At 43.3% G+C, this 22,427-nt stretch overlaps 1 protein-coding gene across 1 annotated transcript in view; it reads right to left on the bottom strand.

Moving 5' to 3' along the window:
* Positions 1-17,716, bottom strand: part of riok2 (RIO kinase 2 (yeast)) — a 63,059-nt gene extending 45,343 nt beyond the window's left edge. The window contains exons 1-3 of the mRNA XM_041185250.1: positions 17,551-17,716; positions 13,963-14,101; positions 111-227 (exon numbers count right to left, since the gene is read on the bottom strand). Of these exons, the coding sequence (XP_041041184.1) occupies positions 111-227; positions 13,963-14,101; positions 17,551-17,616 (322 nt within the window). The 5' untranslated portion in view covers positions 17,617-17,716. The remainder of the gene's footprint in view (positions 1-110; positions 228-13,962; positions 14,102-17,550) is intronic.
* Between the last annotated feature and the right edge of the window lie 4,711 nt (positions 17,717-22,427).

Here is a 22,427-nt window from a genome sequence, read left to right as displayed (position 1 = left end):
TTTTCTTCAAACTACATTGATTTAATTTACTTTAGTCTTGCAATTTACAAGCCAAAAAATTATTCACTAATTTTCAAATATTGTGCAAGGTCCATGGTTTTGTTTCTTACCTGATTCTTTGCCAACACCCATTTGATTTCCAACAGAATTAAAGACATTTCGTGAGGAAAGAGTTTTCAGAGCTAGGTAATCATATCCAGTATTTGTCAATCGATAGCCCTGGACAGCTGAAAAAGAAAGAATGTGATGACACAAAGTGGACAAGAATAGAGAGACCAAAAACAGATTGGGTGCCTGTTTTGCTGAATACTTCTATTCATTCTTTAAGAGTGACCCTGAGCTTCTGGTCATTAATTTAATTCTTCATCCAGTGAAACTCAATAGAAATTTAAGGAACACCACCTCATCTTTCTACTAGGCACTTAATATTGTTCAGGCCTTAAAAACAAGTTTTAACACCGTACCCACCATTGTTATTTTCTCTTCGACAGCAAATGCTTGGAATGGAAGATGGTTGCACAAGTGCTGCTGGGAATGGGTGAGTTGTGGTGCTAGGGGTGGAGGGAACCCTACTGGCAAGCATTGGGCTGTTCCTGCCCTGTGTTTAACCTACTGTCCTGGCATCACACTCTGGGCCACTGGAGCCTTCCTATATTTGCAATACTTTCCATGTAACCTTCCTCCTTTGCTATCTTGCTGTAAATATTTACCGCTCCACTGAAACTATTTTTTTGTTTGTATACTTGTCTCATTATCATCTCACTTTGCTTTGCACCATCACATAAAAGTCAATTAATTACTGTAGTCTTCTATCTAATCAATGACTGTTTCCACCGCCGTCCTCCCTCGTTTTCCTTGGTTCTGTGCCTGTTCAAAAACTGTTCATCTCTAACACCTTCTGCATGCTAGAATGTTAACTCTAATTCTTTTTTCCAAAAATAGTGCCTGACCTGGTGAGGGTTTCCAGAATCTTCTTTCCAGAAGGTATTTGATAAAGTGCCACATCAAAGGTTATTGCAGAAAATAAAAACTCATTGTATAGGGAGTAACATATTGGCATGGATAGAAGATTGGCTGACTAACAGGAAGCAGAGAGTAGGCAGAAATGCGTCTTTTTCAGGTTGGCAAGGTGTAATGAATGGTGCGCCACAGGGGTCAGTGCTGGGACCTCAAATGTTTACAAATTATATAAATGACTTGGATGAAGGGATGGATGGGATGGTTGCCAAATTTGCTGATATCACAAAGATAGGTAGGAAAGTAAGTTGTAAAGAGGACATAAGGAGGCTACAAAAAGATATAGATAGGTTAAGTGAGTGGGCAAAGGTCTGGCAAATGGAGTAAAATTTGGGAAAATGTGAAATAGCCCATTTTGGCAGGAAGAATAAAAGAGAAGCATATTATCTAAATGGTGAGGGATTGCAGAGCTTTGGGGTGCAGAGAGATCTCGGTGTCCTAGCGCATGAATCACAAAAGGCTAGTATGCAGGTACAGAAAATAATTAGGAAAGCTAACAGAATGTTACCATTTATTGCGAGGGGAATTGAATACAAAAGTGGGAGGGGGAGGTTTATGCTTCAGTTGTACAGGGCACTGGCGAGACCACATTTGGAGTCCTGTGTACAGTATTGGTCACCTTATTTAAGAAAGGATGTAAATGCATTGGAAGCAGTTCAAAGAAGGTTTACCAGACTAATATGTGGAATGGGTGGGCTGTCTTATGAGGAAAGGTTGGACAAACTAGGCTTGTATCCACTGGAGTTTAGAAGAGTAAGAGGTGACTTGATTGAAACATATAAGATCCTGGGGGGTCTTGACAGGGTGGTTTCCTCCTGTGGGAGAATCCCGAACAAGGGGTCCCTGTTTAAAAATAAGGGGTTACCCATTTAATACAGAGGTGAGGTGAAATTTTTTAAACTCAGAGGGTCGTGAGTCTTTGGAAATCTCTTCCTGAAAAGGTGGTGGAAGCAGAGTCTTTGAATATTTTAAAGGCACAGGTGGATAGATTCTCGGTAAGCAAGGGGGTGATAGGTTATCGGGGGTAGGTGAGATGCAGATTTCAGGTTACTATCAAGTCAGCTATGATCTTATTAAATGGCAGAGCAGGCTTGAGGAGCTGAATGGCCTACTCCTGCTCCTTGTTTGTATGTTCTGTAATGAGTTATTTCAATACCATTATACAGTGAACAGGAAGTACAGCTTTTCAGATTTTGTAATGTGAAAGTAATTTAAGCAATTTTATAGTTGTAATATGACAAGTATTTCGCACAATACTTATAATTGAGGATAAGAAGATTGTTATGTTTTGGGACAGTGTCTTAATTTAGGGGAAAATGAAGGGGGGGTGCGATATGAAATGAAACAGAACATGCTGGAAAAACTCAGCAGGCCTGACAGCATCTGTGGAGAGAGAAACAGAGTTAACGTTTCAAGTCCGTATGACCCTTCTTCAGAGCTGAGGGGTGATATGACCTGTTTTGAAGTCTGCCTGATAACAATCCTAGGTGAGGGGGCTGTAATAGATTAAAGAAAGGCCCAGATTGTTTTGCTGGTAAGAAGGTGTAAGGTGTTGACACTTGGAGAAAATGACTGTGTTTACAGTGGTTAGACAGCTAGTCTTCGAAGTCCCAGAGAAATGTTGAGAATGTTGGGTTGTGAACAGTCAGTTATGCTTTAAAACTTTCTACTTATTTTCAAGGTAAAGAGAATTGGGGGTCTCAAGGATAGCATATCAGCATTTCTACTGGAAGTCAAGGCCCTTGTGATTCATGTTGCCATGGGGATGGGCTTTGAGAGGGGAAGGAGTTCCAAAACATCCTTGAAACTCTCAGACATAGACAGTCTGCCAATATTTGGGAGCGAGAGAGCTGGTAGAGGCTGAAAGTCTCTGTAGCTCACCTTCCAGGAACCCGGGTGGGAGCTTGCACTCAGATTGAAAAAACCAAATTTGTGAGGATCTGAAATGAGGCTGGAAGATTTGCCTGGCTTGCACTAAAAGGAAGAACTTCAGATCTGTGGTTTAAAATGTATAAGTTGCCTACAAAAAGTGTTTATTCAATATACTTTTACTGTAAACAGACTAAAAGTCTTAAAATGTGAAATCTTGTGTCATTGAAACATAAAAAACAGGAGGAGTAGGCCATTCGGCCCTTCAAGCCTGCTCTGCCATTCATTTTGATCATGGCTGATCATCCAACTCAACAGCCTGCTCCCGCTTTCTCCCCATATCCTTTGATTCCTTTTGCCCCAAGAGCGATATCCAACTCCTTCTTGAAAACATACAATGTTTTGGCCTCACCTACTTTCTGTGGTAGCGAATTCCACAGGCTCACCACTCTCTGGGTGAAGAAATTTCTCCTCATCTCCGTCCTAAATAGTCTACCCCTCAGACTGTGACCCCTGGTTCTGGACTCACCCGCCATCGGGAACATCCTTTCTGCATCCACCCTGTCTAGGCTGTTAGAATTTTATAGGTTTCAATGAGATCCCCTCTCATTCTTCTGAACTCCAGCGAATATAATCCTAACTCATATGTCAGTGCCGTCATCCCTGAACATCCTTCCTCAGATAAGGAGACCAAAACTGCACACAATATTCCAGGTGCGGTCTCACCAAGGCCCTGTATAATTGCAGCAAGACATCTTTGCTCCTGTGCTCCAATCCTCTGGCTATGAAGGCCAACATACCATTTGCCATCTTTACCGCCTGCTGCAGCTGCATGCTTACCTTCAGCAACTGGTGTACGAGGTTGCACACTCTCCTCTCTCAATTTATAGCCATTCAGACAATAATCTGCCTTCCTGTTTTTGCTACCAAAGTGGATAACCTCACCATTTATCCACATTATACTGCATCTGCCATGCATTTGCTCACTCACTCAGCGTGTCCAAATCACACTCAAGCATCTCTGCATCCTCCTCACAGCTCACCCTCCCACCCAGCTTTGTGTCATCTGCAAATTTGGAGATATTACATTTAGTTCCCTCATCTGAATCATTAATATATTGTGAATAGCTGGAGTCCCAGCATCGATCCCTGTGGTGCCCCACTAGTCATTGCCTGCCATTCGGAAAAAGACCCCTTTATTCCTACTCTTTGTTTCCTGTCTGCCGACCACTTTTCTTTCCATCTCAATAGGTTCCCCCAATCCCATGCGTTTTAATTTTACACGCTAATCTCTTATGTAGGATTTTGTCAAAAGCCTTCTGAAAGTCAAAATAAACCATATCCAATGGCTCCTCCTCAACAACTCTACTAGTTACATTCTTGAAAAATTCCAGTAGATTTGTTAAGCATGATTTCACTTTCGTAAATCCACGCTGACTCTGTCTGATTCTGCCACTGTGTTCCCAGTGCTCAGCTATTAAATCTTTTACAATGGACTCTAGAATTTTCCCCAATACTGACGTCAGGCTGACTGGTCTATAATTCCCTGTTTTCTCTCTACCTCCTTTTTTAAATAGTGGGGTTACATTAGCTCCCTTCCAATCTGTAGGAACTGTTCCAGAGTCTGTAGAATCTCGGAAGATTGCATCCACTATTTCTAGGGCCACTTCCTTAAGTACTCTGGGATGTAGATTATCAAGCCCTGGGGATTTATCTGCCTTCAATCCCATCAATACCATTTCCCTACTAATACTGATTTCTTTCTGTTCCTCCCTCTCACTAAGCCCTGTGCTCCCCAACATTTCTGGTATGTTATTTGTGTCCTCCTTTGTGAAGACAGAACCAAAGTATGTACTTAGTTGGTCAGCCATTTCTTTGTTCCCCATTATAAATTCCCCTGTTTCTGACTGGAAGGGACCTACATTTGTCTTCACCATTCTTTTTCTCTTCACATACCTACAGAAACTTTTAGTCAGTTTTTATGTTTCCCACAAGCTTGCTCTCGTACTGTATCTTCCCCATCTTAATCAATCCCTTGGTCCTCCTTTGCTGAATTCTAAACTGCTCCCAATCCTGTTGTTTTTGCTGGCCAATTTGTATGCCTCTTCCTTGGATCTAATACTATCTCTAATTTCCCTTGAAAGTCATGGTTTGGTCACCTTTCCTGTTTTACTTTTGCGCCAGACAGGAATAAACAATTGTTGCAGTTCATCCACGCACTCTTTGAATGTTTGCTATTGCCTATCCACCGTCATCCCTTTAAGTAACATTTCCCAATCCATTACAGCCAACTCGCGCCTCGTACCATCGTAGTTTCCTTTATTAAGATTCAGGATCCTAGTCTCAGAATCAACTACGTCAATCTCCATCTTGATGAAGAATTCTATCATATTATGGTCGCTCATCCCCAAGGGGCTTTGCACAACCAGACTGTCAATCATTCCTTTCTCGTTACACAATACCCAGTCTAGGATGGCCTGTTCTCTTGTTGGTTCCTCAATGTATTGGTCCAGAAAACCAGCCCGTATACACTCCAGGAATTCCTCCTCTATGGTATTGTTACTAATTTGATTTGCCCAATCTATATGCAGATTAAAGTCACCCATAATTACAGATGTTCCTTTTTTTACATGCGACTCTAATTTCCTATTTAATGCCATTCCCAACATCACCACTACAGTTTGGGGTCTATATATAACCCCCACTAATGTTTTTTGTCCCTTACTGTTTCTCAGCTCTAGCCATACAGATTCCACATCATCGGAGCTAATATCTTTCCTCACTATTGTGTTAATTTCCTCTTTAACCAGCAATGCAACTCCATCGCCTTTTCCTTTTTGTCTGTCTTTCCTAAATACTAAATACCCCTGGACATTCAGTTCCCATCCCTGGTCACCCTGCAGCAATGTCTGTAATCCCGACGATATCATACCTGTTTACATCTATTTGCATGGTTAATTCATCCACCTTATTGCGAATGCTCCTTGTGTTAAGGCACAATGTCTTAAGGCTTGTCTTTTTAACATTATTTGTCCCATTCCCACTATTTTTCACGGAGGCCCTGTTTGATTCTTGCCCTTGATTTCTCTGCCTATCACTTTTCTTATTCCTTTTTCTGTGTTTTGTTCTTGTCCTCGATTCCCCTTCCTCTGACTTCTTGTATTTGTTCCCATCCCCCTGCCATTTTAGTTTAAACACTCCCTAACCACTCTCGCATATATTCCTTCTTGGACATCAGTCCCGGTCCTGCCCAGGTGTAACCCATCCGGTTTGTACTGGTCCCACCTCCCCCAGGACCGGTCCCAATGTCCTAGGAATCTGAAACCCTCTCCCCTCACACCATCCCTTCAGTCACGTATTCATTTGATATATCCTGCTATTTCTATTCTGACTAGCACGTGGCACAGGTAGTAATCCTGAGATCACTACCTTTGAGGTCCTACTTTTCAACCTACTTCCTAACTCCCTATATTCTGCTTTTAGGACCTCATCCCTTTCTTTACCTTATGTCATTTGTACCAATGTGTACCAAGATCACTGTCTGTTCACCCTTCCCCTTCAGAATGTCCTGTAGCTGCTCTGAGACATCCTTGACCCTAGCACCAGGGAGGCAACATACCATCCTGCAGTCTCATTTGTGGCCACAGGAACGCCTATCTATTCCCCTTACAATTGAATCCCCTATAACTATTGCATTCCCACACTTTTTACTCTTCCCCTGTGCAGCACAGCCAACCGTGGTACATCGAATTTGGCTATTGCTGCTTTCCCTTTAGAGGCCATTCCCTCAACAGTATCCAAAGCGGTATATCTGTTTTGCAGGGGAATAGCCACAGGAGATTCTTGCACTGCCTGCTTAGTCCTCTTGCTCTGCCTGGTGGTCACCCATTCCTTTCCTGCCTGTGGACTCTTAGCTTGCAGTGTGACCACCTCTCTATACGTGCTATTTACGATACTCTCCGCCTCGCGAATGCTCCACAGTGTCCCCTGCTACCGCTCCAGCTCCGAAACTCGGGCTTCCAGGAGCTGCAGCTGGAGACACTTCCCGCACACATGCTGGCCCCAGGCACTGGAAATGTTCCCGGCTACCCACATAGAGCAGGAGGAGCATACCACGGCTTTGAGCTCTTCTGCCATGGATTATTCCTTAAAACTAAATTAAACCTTTTGGCAGGGTACTTAATATCAAATAAAATCAATTACTCTAGGGCCCTTCTTCCCTGTTCCTCATTGTTACAGAATATAGTCCTTACAAACAATGAACACAAAATAAGACCTTAAAAACTATGAGCGATAAAAGTAGTAAATACTTACCCGACTGTACTCACGGTACTCAAAGAATCACCTCATTCCCTCCTCACTGATCTCCCTCAGTCACCAAACTCGAACTTAAGCATTCTATTGCAACCCAAAGCAGCACTCCAGTGCAGACAAAGTGAACGTTGTAAGATGGCCTATTTTTATACTCTCTGAATCAAGCCTCTGAAAACCTCTTTAAGCCAGTTATCTAATTAACTAGTTGTAGCTGCTAGCAGACCCTGTTTTAAAGCTGGTCTAAAACTCACCTCCTTCCAATCCAAACAGCAACTTTTGGTTAATTATTAAATTAAAGAAAGACTAGACTTTAGATAGAAATTAACCCTTAAATTCCGTCAGTCACCAAGCGCCAACTTAAGCACTCTACTGCAGCCCAAAGCAGCACTCCAGGGCAGACCAATTCTTTCATCCATCAACCTGGAAGTTTGAATTTCTTCTAAGGAGATCGTAACACAATTGTAAGTTGCCAGCCTTTCTGTATTCAAATAACATTCTTCACCAGAATGTTCCTATTTCTATAGTCAGGGTGATCTGTGACTTGGGAGGTGGCGGTGTAGCCATGCACCTATTACCCTTACCCTTCAACGCTGTAGAGGTTGTGGGTTTGGGAGGTGTCATCAAAGAAGCCATGGTGGGTTGCTGCAGCGGTGAAGGGAGTAAATATTTGTAAGTGCTGAAAGGGGTACCAAATAAGTGGGCTACTTTGCCCTGGAGGATGTTAAAGCTCAAGTGTTGTTGGACCTGCACTCATTCAGGCAAGTGGAAAGTATTCCATAGCATTCTTGAGTTATGTTCTGAAGATGGTGGACAGGCTTTGGGGAGACAGGAGGGTAGTTACTTGTCGCAAAATTCCCAGCCTCTGATTTGTTCCTGGCCACAGCTGATTTTCCTGGCATAAAACCCACACTTGTCGATCAGGCCCAGCTATTAAACTGATCTGATCTCATCATTAGCAAAGGCCTAGCATTGTGCCAAGAATTCAGGGCAGAAGAGGAGCAGGTTTGTTCCTGGCAACAGGCCTGACTGTTGGAGAACAGCAGCCATAAGGCACCAGAGGCCAAAAACTTCCCAAAACCTAAAAATGCCATGAACTTTGGTCCTATATTGCGTTTGCAGCCAGGTGTAAGGCTCCCAACAGTCATTCATTAGACCTTAGATATTCCATTAGACACATGGGCACAACTCCAGGAAACAGAAGAGGGCGGCCAGGAATTCCCCAACCATCTCACCCATGAATGTGCCTCTATTGACCCTACTTCTGCCCTCAAGGCAAGCGTGGAAACTTTAGGGTACCAAAGTGGGTCAAAATCCAGTATTATCAATCTCTACCACTTTTGACTTGATCTATATGTCTAGATAATTGGTTTTCCCTAGGCGAAAAAAAAAATCAGCTCTGATGCTTATTGAAGCTGAACAAAACTATGCAGCCATAGGCCAACAATCAAATGGGCATTCTAAAGTCATAAAAAACTTAAAGTTCAATTGTAGAGATGTACAGTCATCAATTTGAAAATAAAAGCAATATGCTAGATTTGCATATTCAGGTTCTTCGTGTTCATGTCTTACTACATCACAAGCTACTAAACATGATTTAGCAAAAAAATTGGAATTTTGCAACGATGGAAGAGGCGTTTAGCTCAGTGGCATAAAAAGAGGTAACACAAACACATTCTTCCTTCCACACAAACTATAGAGAAATATTTAGTTTGTGTGCATTCAGTGAAATTGGTACCATATAAAATTCTCTCACAGGGTGCAGGCATCACTGGCTAGGCTAACAGTTACTCCACTTGAGAAAGTGAGCTGCTTTCTTGAACTACTACAAGTCCATGTGGTGTAGGTACACCCACAGTGATGTAAGGAAGTGTTGTTTGGGTACCAAATACAATAATGCATAAACTGAAGGAGAAAAACACAAAAATAAACAAGACAAGTGGAAATATAAAAGGAGTACTGTTAGTGAAAAATACAAAATTGTTGAAATAGTTGGAGTGCAGGAGGGCATGCCAGGAGCAGCACCAGGCATTACTAAAAATGAGGTGTCAACCTGGCGAAGCTATAACACAGGACTACTGATGTGCCAAACAGCATAAGCAGCAAGTGAGAGACAGAGTTAAGTGATCCCACAAGCAACGGGTCAGATCTAAGCTCTGCAGGCCGACCACATCCAGTCGTGGATTGTGGTGGACAATTAAACAACTCACTGGAGGAGGTAGCTCCACAAATACCCCCATCTTCAATGATGGAGGAGTCCAGCACATCAATGCAAAAGATAAGGCTGAAGCATTTGCAGCAATCTTCAGCCAGAAGTGCCGAGTGCATGATCCATCTTGGCCTCCTCTGGAGGACCCCAGCATCACAGATGCCAGTCTTCAGCCAATTCGAAATTCGATTCCGTTTTGGAGGCTGATGAGGGTGCTGGTTCCTCCAGGGAGTGTGGACAGAGTCAAGCTTCTGACACCAAGTAGCCTGTCTGTACAGGAGGGGAGGAAGGGAGGAAGAGCAATAGTAATAGGGGATTCTATAGTCAGGGGAACAGACAGGCACTACTGTGCCCGTGAACATGACTCCAGGATGGTATGTTGCCTCCCTGGTGCCAGGGTCTAGGATGTCAATAAACGACTGCAGGGCACCTGAAGGGGGAGGGTGATAAGGCAGAGGTCATGGTACATGTTGGTACCAATGACATAGGTAGAAAGAGGGATGAGGTCTTGATCAAGAATTCAGGGAGTTAGGCAGTAGACTAAAAAGCAAGACTTCACAGATTACTCCCAGTGCCACGTGCTAGTGAGCACAGAAATAGGAGAATAGCACAGATGAATACATGGCTTAAGAATTGGTGCAGGAGGGAGGGTTTTAGATTCCTGGATCACTGGGACTGTTTCTGGGGAAGGTGGGACCTGGACAAGCGGGACAGTCTACATCTGAACCAGAGTGGGACTAACATCCTTGCAGGCGTGTTTGCTAGTGCTGTTAGGGGGATTTTAAACTAATTTGGCAGGCGGAGGGAACACAGAATGTTAGCAGAATAGGGACACATCATAATACAGTAAAACAATCAAGCCAGAGGGAGTACAGCTGCAATAAGCTTCAAGGGAGTAAGGTAAGGCTGGATGGCCTCTACTTTAATGCCAGGAGTATTACAGGTAAAACGGATGAGATAAGGGTGAGGACTGACATGTGGAATTGTGATATAGTAGCCATCACTGAGACGTGGTTGAGGGAAGAGCAGGATTGGCAGCTCAACATTCCGGGATATAGAATCTTCAGGCGAGACAGGTCAGGGGGTAAAAGAGGGGGCGTTGCATTATTGGTTAAGGAGTCCGTTACTGCAGTAAGGAGAGATGATATCTTGGAGGGGGCATCGAATGAAGCTTAGAGCTTAGGAATAAAAAAGGGGCAACCACATTATTAGGTGTTTATTATAGACCCCTAGATAGTCGGTGGGAAATTGAGGAGCAAATATGTGCATGCTTAAAAGTGGATAAATCTCCAGGTCTGGATGATTTGTGTGCCAGACTGCTGAGGGACTCAAAGTAGGAGATCGCAGGGGGTCTGACCCAAATTTTTAATTCCTCTCTGGCCATGGGGGAGGTGCCAGAGAACTGGAGAACAGCTAATGTGGTTCCGCTACTTAAGAAGGGTTGTAGAGATAAGCCAGGGAACTACAGGCAAGTGAGTCTTACATCAGTGGTAAGGAAACTACTGGAGAAATTTCTGAAGGAGAGTATCTATCTCCACTTGGAGTGGCAAGGTTTGATCAGGGATAGTCAGCATGGCTTTGTCAGAGGGAGGTCATGCCTAACAAATTTGATTGAATTTTTTGAGGAGGTGACCAGATGTGTAGATGAGGTTAGTGCAGTTGATGTAGTTTATATGGATTTTGGCAAAGCCTTTGACAAGGTCCCACATGGGAGACTTATAAAGAAGGCAAAGGCACATCGGATACAGGGTAATTTGATAAGATGGATTCAAAGTTGGCTTAGTTGTAGGAGGCAGAGGATGATGATAAAAGGATGCTTCAGTGACTGGAAGCCAGTGTCCAGTGGCGTACCACAGGGATCTGTGTTCGGTCCCCTATTATTTATATAAACAACACAGATGACTACGTTGGGGGGTAGGATTAGTAAGTTTGCGGATGACACAAAGATTGGCCAGGTGGTTAACAGTGAGGTTGAGTGTCTTGGGCTACGGGAAGATTTGGATGGGATGGTCAAATGGACAGATAAGTCGCGGATGGAATTTAACCCTGAAAAGTGTGAGGTGATACACTTTGGAAGGAGTAATTTGACAAGGAATTATTCAATGAACGGCATGACACTAGGAAGTTCTGAGGAACAAAGGGACCTTGGCGTGTGTGTCTATAGATCTCTGAAGGTGGAGGGGCATGTTAGTGGGGTGGTGAAAAAGGCATATGGGACACTTGCCTTTATCAATCGAGGCATAGATTACAAAAGTAGGGAGGTCATGTTGGAGTTGTATAGAACCTTGGTGAGGCCACAGCTGGAGTACTGTGTGCAGTTCTGGTCGCCACATTATATGAAGGATGTGATTGCATTGGAGGGGGCGCAGAGGAGATTCACCAGGATGTTGCCTGGGATGAAACATTTAAGTTATGAAGAGAGATTGGATAGACTTGGGTTGTTTTTGTTGGAGCACAGAAGACTGAGGGGCCACCTGATCGAGGTGTACAAGATTATGTGGGGCATGGACAGGGTGGATAGGGAACAGCTATTCCCCTTAGTTGAAGGGTCAGTCACAAGGGAGCATAAGTTCAAGGTGAGGGACAGGAGGTTTAGGGGGGACGCAGGGAAAAACTTTTTTATCCAGAGGGTGGTGACAGTCTGGAATGCACTGGTGGGTGGTGGAGGCAGGTTGCCTCACATCCTTTAAAAAGTACCTGAATGAGCATTTGGCATGTCATAACATTCAAGGCTATGGACCAAGTGCTGGTAAATGGGGATTAGGTAGGTAGGGCGTTTCTCATGTGTTGGTGCAGACTCGATGGGCCAAAGGGCCTCTTCTGCACTGTGATTCAATCCACGTGATAGCAAGAAATGGCTGAAGGCACTGGATACTGCAAAGGCTATGGGCCCTGACAATATTCCGGTAATAGTACTGATGACTTGTGCTCCAGAACTTCCCATGCCCCAAGCAAAGTTGTTCCAATAGAGCTACAACACTGGCATTTACCTGGCTAAGTGGAAAATTGCCCAGGTGTGTCCTGTGCACAAAAAGCAGGACAAATCCAACCCAGCAATTACAGCCCCATCAGTCTACTCTCGATCTTCAGTAAAGTAATGGAAGGAGTCATCAACAGTGCTATCAACCAGCACTTGCTTAGCAATAACCTGCTCACTGACGCCCAGACAAGGTTCCACCAGGGCCACTTAGCTCGTGACCTCATTACAGCCTTGGTTCAAACATGGACAAAAGAGCTGAACTCCCGAGGTGAGGCGAGAGTGACTGACCCCGATGTCGAGGCCGCATTTGACTGAGTGTGGCAGCAAGGAGCCCAAGCAAAATCGGACTCAAATGGGAATCGGGAGGATAACTCTCCAATGGCTGGAATCATACCTAGCGCAAAGGAAGGTGGTTGTGCTTGTTGGAGGTCAATCATCTCAGCCCCGGGACATTGCTGCATGAGTTTCTCAGAGTAGTGTCCTCAGCCCAGCCATCTTCAGCTGCTTCATCAATGAACTTCCCTCTCTCATAAGGTCAGGAAGTAGGGATGTTTGCTGATAATTGCACAATATTCAGCACCATTCGCCACTCCTCAGATATTGAAGCAGTTCATGTCCAAACGCAGCAAGACCTGGACAATATCCAGGCTTGGGCTGACAAGTGACAAATAACATTCGCAGCACACAAGTGCCAGGCAATGATCATCTCCAACAAGAGAGAGTCTAACCATCACCCATGAAGTTCAATGGCATTACCATCACTGAATCCCCCACTATCAACATCCTGGAGGTTACCATTGACCACAAACTGAACTGGACTATCCATATAAATACTGTGGCTAGAAGAGCAGGTCAGAGGCTAGGAATCCTGCAACAAATAACTCATCTCCTGACTCCCCAAAGCCTGTTCACCATCTTCAGGGCACAAGTCAGGAGTATGATGGAATATTCCCCATTTGCCTGGATGAGTGCAACTCTCACAACATTCAGTAAGCTTGACACAAACCAGGACAAAGGAGCCTGCTTGATTGGCACTACATCCACTAACATTCACTCTCTCCACTACTGACACATAGTAGCAGCTGTGTACAACTTCTACAAGATGCACTGCAGGAATTCACCAAAGCTCCTTACACAGCACCTTCCAAACGCACAACCACTGCCATCTAAAAGGACTAGGGCTGCAGATAGACAGGAGGACCACCACCTGGAAGTTCCCCTCCAAGTCACTCACTATCCTCACTTGGAAATATATTGCTGTTCCTTCACTGTCGCTGGGTCAAAATCCTGGAACTCCCTTCCTAACAGCACTGTAGGTGTACCTACACCACATGGACTGCAGTGGTTCAAGAAGGCAGCTCACCACCACCTTCTCAAGGGCAACTAGGGATGGGAAATAAATGCCAGCCCAGCCAGTGAAGCCCACATTCCATGAATGAATAAAAAAAAGTTTCAAAATATAGCTAAGACCAGGATTTACATGGAGAATATAAATGTGGTATTCATAGCAGCTGGTACAGTTAAAATAATGCAAAGCAAATGATTGAATGTGTTATTTTTGTATTAAAAAACTTACTTTTTGTTCGTTCGTATGCCAATAGTTTGTGTTTTACCAATTCACGCAGGACTTTATTGCATCCACCATGTTTAAGGTTTGATATTGAAGCAATAAGGCTGGGTGGAACAATTTCATGATTCTTCATTCCCATTTCGACCTGCACATTATTAGAGAAAAAAAGAGAGCTGAAAATGTTAATGCCCCCTACCCTATGTTATCGAGTAAAAATATCAAAGTAATTATGAGACCAACCTACCCCCCCACCACCTCCCAATCCCATGCAATCTCCTGGGGAGGCCAAAAAAAAAGTAAACATCATAGGCCATTTTATGAAAAGCTCTAGGAAATCTCCCTCTGTCCCTGGTGGCAATCATGTGAGTTGCTGGAGTCTGCTGTGACTCTCAATTATTACTATTCACAGGAATCGACAACCTACTTTTTGTAACTTGAAATGTTATCCTGCTCCCTTTCGAAGGTTTGCAGAGAATCCAGTCACCATGTTCTTTGGTAATTTGTTCCTGAGGTCAAGAGCACTCTGTAAAAGGAATACTTCCTGCCAAGCAATGCAGGTTTGGAAGGATTAAATCTATTTTAAATACTGCCAAGGTATTTTTTTTCCAGTTTAAATGGACATAGCATGAAAATTTCATGCACCATTATTCTTCATTGAAATCATACTGAAAAATTACCATCACAAAAACTCCATCACAATGTTTGATTAAATGCTTATAACAACATTTAGAAAGTGAACATTTGGTGAGGCAGGAATCTGGCTCAATTGAGACCTATTGAGTATTTTTCGCACTTTTAGTATTTCAGATTTCCAGCATCCCAGTACGTAGTTTTAGTACTCGTGCTTAATTCACTCCTACTTCTCTTCCAGGAATGTCCATCTTGATGAAGTTCTGCCCTTCTCCTTGATGGGATTTCTGTTTGTCTCTTTTACCCTGTACACCTCTCACTTTCACAACCACATCTCTTTCTTCAGCAACTGTCTCCGGTTAGTCCGCAAGGATTCCAACTGAAATTTCATTCGCCATGTTTCGGACCCACCCATAATTAGATATTGTCAAGATATTTAGTGTTCTTTGAAGCACTGCCCTCACCACATTCTGAGATCTATGCTCAATGCCATGCGTCACTGTATGCACCCTCTTGACCTCTCTCCCCAGCCACACTGACTTACTAACTCAAAGCTGTCCTGGTCCAATTCCACTTCATCCTTCATCCCATCCCACGTTTAACAAAAAAGACTTTTCCTTTCACGTGTCAAGGATCACAAGCTTCGACAACTCTGATTCTAATGCCACTTCAGATCTGTCTTCCCCTTCACTTTCCTCTAACCCCTTACCATCCTCCAACCTCACCCTTTGCCATGTTTTCACTATCCTCCCTGACCTTCCCTTTTTAATCCCGAGTGATCAGTCCCCAGCAAAGGCCTCAGCTTCATCCCCTTTTGCCCCCACGCAATTAATTTTGGAATTCACATAACATGGAGCTCTTCATCTTTGCCTTTGCCTCCACTTCTTTGGCCAGCAGTCTTCTTGCACAGTGGATCCTTTCTTTCATCTTCAGAATTCTCATCTCACCTAAACCCCTCCCTCTGGTCTCTTACCCCCGCTAGTTCTTTTCATTGAGAATTATCAGCCTATTGGCCATCTCAGTTCTGCTACTCTACTGCTCACTTATTTTAATCTACCTCCCTCTGAATTTGCAGCACTCTGTACTCTCAGGTCCAACCCTAATAGTGCAATTAAACCTGCTGATAATGTGCAGCTATTTCTGTTTGGCGAACCAACCTTGAGGAAGCTAAACACCAGGTCTCCCGAACCAATAACATGCCACCGAACATCAAGTCTTTCCCATGAACATACCACCAAACATCAAGCCTTTGTTTTCCCAGATCTGGAGATCAGCTGGCCAAGGCCTCCAACCTCACAACTCCCTACTTTTTCCAGTATTCCAACGACTGCATCAGTGCCATTTCCTGCTCTCACCCTGAACTGGAAAATGTAATTAACATTACTTCCTTTTTCCACCTTCTCTCACCTTCACACAGTCTTCCCTTCCCTTCTGCTAAATCCAAAGTCTTCTCTTCTGCTATATCCATTTCTGGAGATAGGCTATTGATCAATATTCGTTATACACCCACACCACCTTGACTATACTGCCTCTCACCTCCTTCCTTTAAGGATTCTTTTCCAATCTTCCAGTTTCTCCATTGCATCTGCTTTAACAATGCCACCTTAGATATAACTGCTTCTGGTATATCTTCCTTTTACAACCGAAGATTCCTTTTCACTGTAGTTGACAAGGTCCTCGGCTTTGTTAGTGCCATTTCCTGCACTTCTGCTCTCACCCCTTTCACTCTCTCCCAGAACTGCAATAGGGTTCCTCTTGTCCTCACCTTCCATCCCAGCAGCCTCCACATTTCAACAGATCATCCCCCGCCATTTCAACCATCTCCAGCATGATGCCGGCACCAAACATCTTCCCTTCCCCTTTGAGCATTCTGAGGGACGCTTCCCCGTGGCACCCCAGTCCACTCCACCATCATTGACAACATCCCTCCCCATCCCACCAAACCTTCCCATGCAACCACATGGTGCAACACATACCCTTTTACCTTCTCCCTTCCCATTGTCCAGGGGCCCAAACACTCCTTCCAGATGGAACGGCAATTTATTTGTACTTCTTTCAATGTAGTATAATATATTTGCTGTTCACGATGCAATTCTCTCTACACTGGGAAGACCAAAGACAGATTGGGTGACTGCTTTGTGAAACACCTCAGTTCAGATGGCAAATGTGGCCTTGAGCTTCCAGTCAGCTGTCATTTTAATTCTCCAACCAATCACACTCTGTCCACAGCCCTCTATATTGCTCTAATAAAGCACAATGTAGACTGAAGGAATAGCACCTAATTTTTTGATGAGCACTTTATTGCCTTTCAGACTTGTACTGAGTTGAGCAATTTCAGATCATAACTGTTACTACAGTCAGCAGCTATTGGCTATGATTCATCCCTTTTGACATTTAACCTTTTGCTCTTCCCTTTTATTCCTTCCTTCCCTTACTTCTATACTTGCTCAATTCTTGTCACGTAACTTAACTCTTTCCAGTTCTGACAAAAAGTTAAGATTAACTTTAATTTTCTCTCCACAGGTACTCCCTCACCTGAGTATTTCCAATGTTTTCTGATTTCTTTAATTTCAATCGGGTTCTATACTGACTCGATATGAAATCTTGGGCAAGGTAATAATCATGGAGATTTCCCCCCCCCCCCCCCCCCCCCCCCCCCCGAAGAGAGCTTAATGTTATGATTTAAAGGCTGTATACAACATAAAATCAAAAATGATCTCGTTCACCCGCCACCAGTGGTACTAACAAAGGTAGAATTTCCAAATAGGACAAGGGATTTATCATTTCTATTAAACGCCATTTAAAAAAAGTGATCAGGGAGCTTGTCAATCGCTGCTAGTTTACAAACCAGGAGGACTTGTCGCGGGATACCCCGTCAGAGTCAGTCACTCAGTCCTATGAAGCACATGTACAGCTTTACTCTAACACTGGACTCCCAGAGACAGGCCCGGAGCGGCAACTTACCCCAACCAGCACTCTGAAATCATCTCTCTCCAGGTACCTCAATAACACCACGTTTAATTTCCCCATGGCTACGATCTGGTTGGAGGAGACTACGCTCGGGTTTAATAACTCGGTAACCGATAATGAAATACCCAGGCGGCCATTAACTGGCAACCGCCCGACTGCGCACGCGCACCAACTACCCCTCCCTCAGGTCCTCAAATCTACTACATAAAGATTGATCGTTGAGATGGGAATAACAAGCGCGTTTCACAGACATCAGTGACAAATTATTTTACTGTGATTTTTTAAACAATGATATTAGATTTCAGTGCGGGTCCTGTAGGTAGTTGTGTGTATTTTGTGCTGTCAGGGCCTGGGGACGGTTTGAAGCCGGCTCGCTGGGAGACGGTTTATTGTTCCTCTCAGTTCCAGCTTTCACCGTCGCCTCGCATGTCTTCCTTCAGAAATCAGAGGCAAGACCTGCCACCAAAGGTGCGTGTCTGTCTGTTAGTGTCTTGTTATTTTTATAGAAAAGTGCAACACTCAGCAGCTCAGGCAGAGTGCGGAGAGAGGGTAGCAGCAGATCAGTGCCAGAAACCAGAAAAATTACCCACTTTGAAACATTAACATCTCTCCACAGATGCCTCTTTCAACGATGAGGCGATATTGAGTAAAAAGTGTCCCCTCTCTGGAGAAACATAACTAATAGAAAACTATGAGGAAACTTATCAAATTTAAAGATTATACGACCAGGCGTGTTGCTCCACAGATGCTGCCTGAGTCTGTCCAATACAGTATCTTCTTTCCGCTTTATATGTACAAACAACTGGCTGTGCTGTCCGAATGAATCAACTTTGAGTTAACTTTTTATGGTGGGGTGACTATGTTTTAAAATGAATCCAAGCATACACAGAGATGGAGCACAGCAAAATGGTGGGTGATGCGTTACAGTTCACTCGGAGTTAGGGATTCTGTGGCAACATGCATTTTACATGCGTGTTGCCTGGAGCTATGTTAGAGGTTCCAACATTATTTCTATCATATGATTGACCAGGAATCTCTCCCACTCTTACTGCCTGCCATTTGCATGTGTGGAAGGATTTGCAGGTTGATAACAAACCTGTTTGACCACGATGTGAACACACCTTTCTTGGTCATTAATCCAGAGCTTCTGGCTCAGAGCCAGGGATACTACTCACTGCACCACAAGACCTCCACAGCAAAGTAGCCAGCATCGTGAGGCAAATATTTTTAGCAGCCTGTATTTTCACAATTACACGTTTACACTACAAGTGTGCATATAATTACCTCGGATGTTGTGTAATACTACTGAAGCACATTCAGTCAATGTTTATAATGAACTTAATAGCACCGTTCAGGAATGTCAGTTTTTCACTTCTCACTATCCATATGGCTCAGTCTATGTCAGCTTGACTTTTTGGGGGGATGCTCAGTAACAAAACCTAAACTAGCACAAGCTGTAAGAGCAGCTTTATGTTTAGTGATATCTTCAATTTCTTTTGTAGATGTTCTGCCTCCACTTGAAATAGGAACATAGGAAATTGGAGCAGGATCAAAATCCTGGAACTCACTCCCTATGCCACATGACATATGAACTAGGAGCAGGAGCAGACCACCTGGCCCCTCAAGCCTGCTCTGCCATTCAATAAGATCATGGTTGAGTATTAATTGAATTTAAATTCCACCAGCTGCCATGGTGGGATTTGAACCCATGCCCCAGGGCGTTAGCCTGGGCCTCTGGATTACCCATCCAGTGACATTACCACTACATAATCATCTCCCTGTGCCATTCAGTCAGCAATGTAACTTTGGCAACTGCAACAGTGCTGGACCATCTATGTTCTGGCTAATAGTAAAAGTAACAATAATAGAAATGTTCCGGATATTTTCCTTTAACGTACTTTTTAGGCATTTGGCAGGTTCCATTATCCAAGGCAGCTTACTACTACATACTCTGTGACGGACCGCACTTATGCACTTAGACATATTCCAACACAAGAAATTAAAAGTTTGGGCATTCAGGACGAGGTTTGTGAACCAGGACTCTTTTGAGAATATTGTATGCCTGGGGACACGTTACCTCATCCGGAAGCCATCCTTAAAATATGGGCAAGCGTGGCCATCAGTGTTCTTTCTAAACTGCATAGCAGCCTGGAAGTTACCGCATAAATTGTTCTCTTTAATCTGCTGTCCTTGTGTGACCACACAAAACAAATTTTGGTACTGTGCACTTAAATGAATAAGCCACGCAGAACGAAAAATTAGAAGAGACGTTGATAGTCAGCCTATTCTAGAGCAACGTAGAAGCTGGCCAATACCAATAGCCCTAAAGTAGTCCTGTTAGGGGTGAAAAAGTAGTTTGAGTGTAAGTGCAGCAGGATACAAGTTAGTCACAACTTAAGCTGTGAGCTACACACATTCTTATAATTTGTATTGGTGCAACAATTGACATCACAACCATCTTACAAAGTGCACCCAACTCACGTTAGGGTCAGGGATTGAGTGTTTAAGTAATGGGGTTAGAGTTCGAATTTCAGAGCAAGATTTGAGCTAGCATCTGTGCTGTTTTTTTATTCATTGGATGTGGGCATCACTGGCTAGGCCAGCATTTATTGCCCATTCCTAATTACCCTTGTTCAGAGGGCATTTTAAGAGTCAGCCACATTGCTGTGGGTCTGGAGTCACATGTAGGACAGTGGATTTCCTTCCCTAAAAAGCATTAGTGAACCACAATCGGCAATGGTTTCACGGTCATCATCAGGCTTTTAGATCCAGATTTTTATTGAATTCAAATTTCACCACCAGCTGTGGTAGGATTCGAACCTGGGTTCCCAGAGAATTACCCCAGGTTTCTAGAATACTAGTCAGTGACAATACCACTATGCCACCCAAATTTTGAGGCCAGTGCTGAAATGCTTACCTTGAAGATCTGGCAATTTCTGTGGTATCAATTTCACCTTTCCCAGTGTTAATTTCACTTTGGTGCCAGCTATAGGAAATCTCTGGTGTCCAGTGGCACTGAAGTCATCAAGACTGACCACCCAATCACATTGAAGAAGTCTCATGGACAGCAAGCCAGGAAGTAACAAGCAGGTTTTATCCTTCAATTATTATTGTTTTACATAAATGTAAAGAAAGATTGTGACATACAAATGGGATTAAGGTAGAAGCTGTAATAAATAAACAAACTTAAAAAAATAATTTTTATTATTAAAAATCTCTGGAATTTTTTGCATGGAGTAGAGAAATTCAACATTTCACAAACATAAAATTAGTTCTTCGGGGCCAGAGAGTTGTTCAATAGTAATTATGACTTAGTACACTTAAAAGCCCAGTTACACCTCATTCAACAAGGCATAAGTTTCTCAATGATTTTTACAGCGAGACTAATTACATAAAAAGTGGAATTTAATTTCAAATCAGAGATTTCTAATTGATTTCCATCTGCAAAGACTTTCACAGTGCACCCTGAGAAGGAAAAGGGAATTACTGACTTGTGGATTTCTGCATTTAACTGCGTACATGTGTATAGTTTTGCAGAATAAAAATGGCAAACACTGAAAGCTTTACCAACATTACAACAGTAACATTCGGGGCAAAATATTGTACTATTCTTCAACAACAATAACTTGTTCTTATATAATTATTTTCATGTAAAGCTCTTCACAGGAGCGTTATCAAATGAAAAGTTGACAAAAGGAAATATTAGGGGCAGGTGACCAAATGCTTGGTCAAAGGGTAGGTTTTAAGGAGCATCTTAAAGGAAGAGAAGAAGCAGAGAGATTTAGGAAGAGAATTCCAAAGCTAAGGGCTTGGCATCTGAAGGTATGACTGTCAGCCCTGAAGGAATTAAAATTGTGGATGCTCAGGAGTCCAGAATTGGAGGAATGCAGATACCTTGGAGGGTTTTAGGACTATTGGAGATTACAGATATAGGGAGAAGGTAAGGCTATGGAGGGATTTGAAAGCAAGGATGAAAATTTTAAAATTGAGGTGTTGTGTAACCTGGAGCTGGTGCAGATCAACGAGCTGATGGGTGAACAGGACTTTGTGCAAGTTAGGACATGGGAACCAGAGTTTTGGATGACCTCAAGTTTCCGGAGGGTAGAATGTGGGATGTCAGCCAGAAGCACATTAGAATAGTCAAATCTAGAGGTAACAAAGGGATGGTTGAGAGTTTCAACAGCAGATCAGCCATCATGCAGACGGAGTTAGGTGATGTCATGGATATGGATATATGCAGTCTTAGTGATGGCAAAAATATGTGGTCAGAAGCTCAGCTTATGGCCAGACATGTCACCAAGGTTGCAAACAATCTGGTTCAGCTTCAGACAGTTGCCAGGAAGAGGGATAGAGTTGATGGCTAGGGAATGGAGTTTGTTGGGAGACCTGAAGGAAATGGATTCTATCTTCCCAATATCTAGTTGGATTTGTCCAGCGAGCACAATCAACATTTGCTGCTCTGCCTTATGAGTTATGACTTCTCTGTCTCACTGAGATTGAAAACCTGCAAGTGCACATTAAAAACAGAGCTGTGGAAACTCATGAAGTAGTTTAAGAATGTAACCTGATAGAATGGATGCAAAGCCCACGTGTTGATGGGGTAAGATGCAGATCATTAATATACATGAGTAATGTTACAGTGATTGCCTCACAAATTCAACCTTTCAGCACAATATCAAGAACAAGATTTGTATTATCAGAAAGAATGGGACTAATTACAAACCTGTTTAAAAAGGGGGGCTGATTTTCGCTGGAGACCTTAGACACTAAAGAGCATCTGAAGTGATAGGGCTTTGAATTGCAATATTGATTTAGCCTGCCTTTTGTAAAATATGTCACCTTGGTCAAGGTGTTGAAGCGCACGCTAGGAA

The sequence above is a fragment of the Carcharodon carcharias genome, chromosome 4, assembly GCF_017639515.1.
Source record: "Carcharodon carcharias isolate sCarCar2 chromosome 4, sCarCar2.pri, whole genome shotgun sequence".
NCBI lineage: Eukaryota > Metazoa > Chordata > Chondrichthyes > Lamniformes > Lamnidae > Carcharodon > Carcharodon carcharias.
Note: the sequence above shows the minus strand (reverse complement) of the source record. Positions and strands in the feature narration are given on the sequence as shown.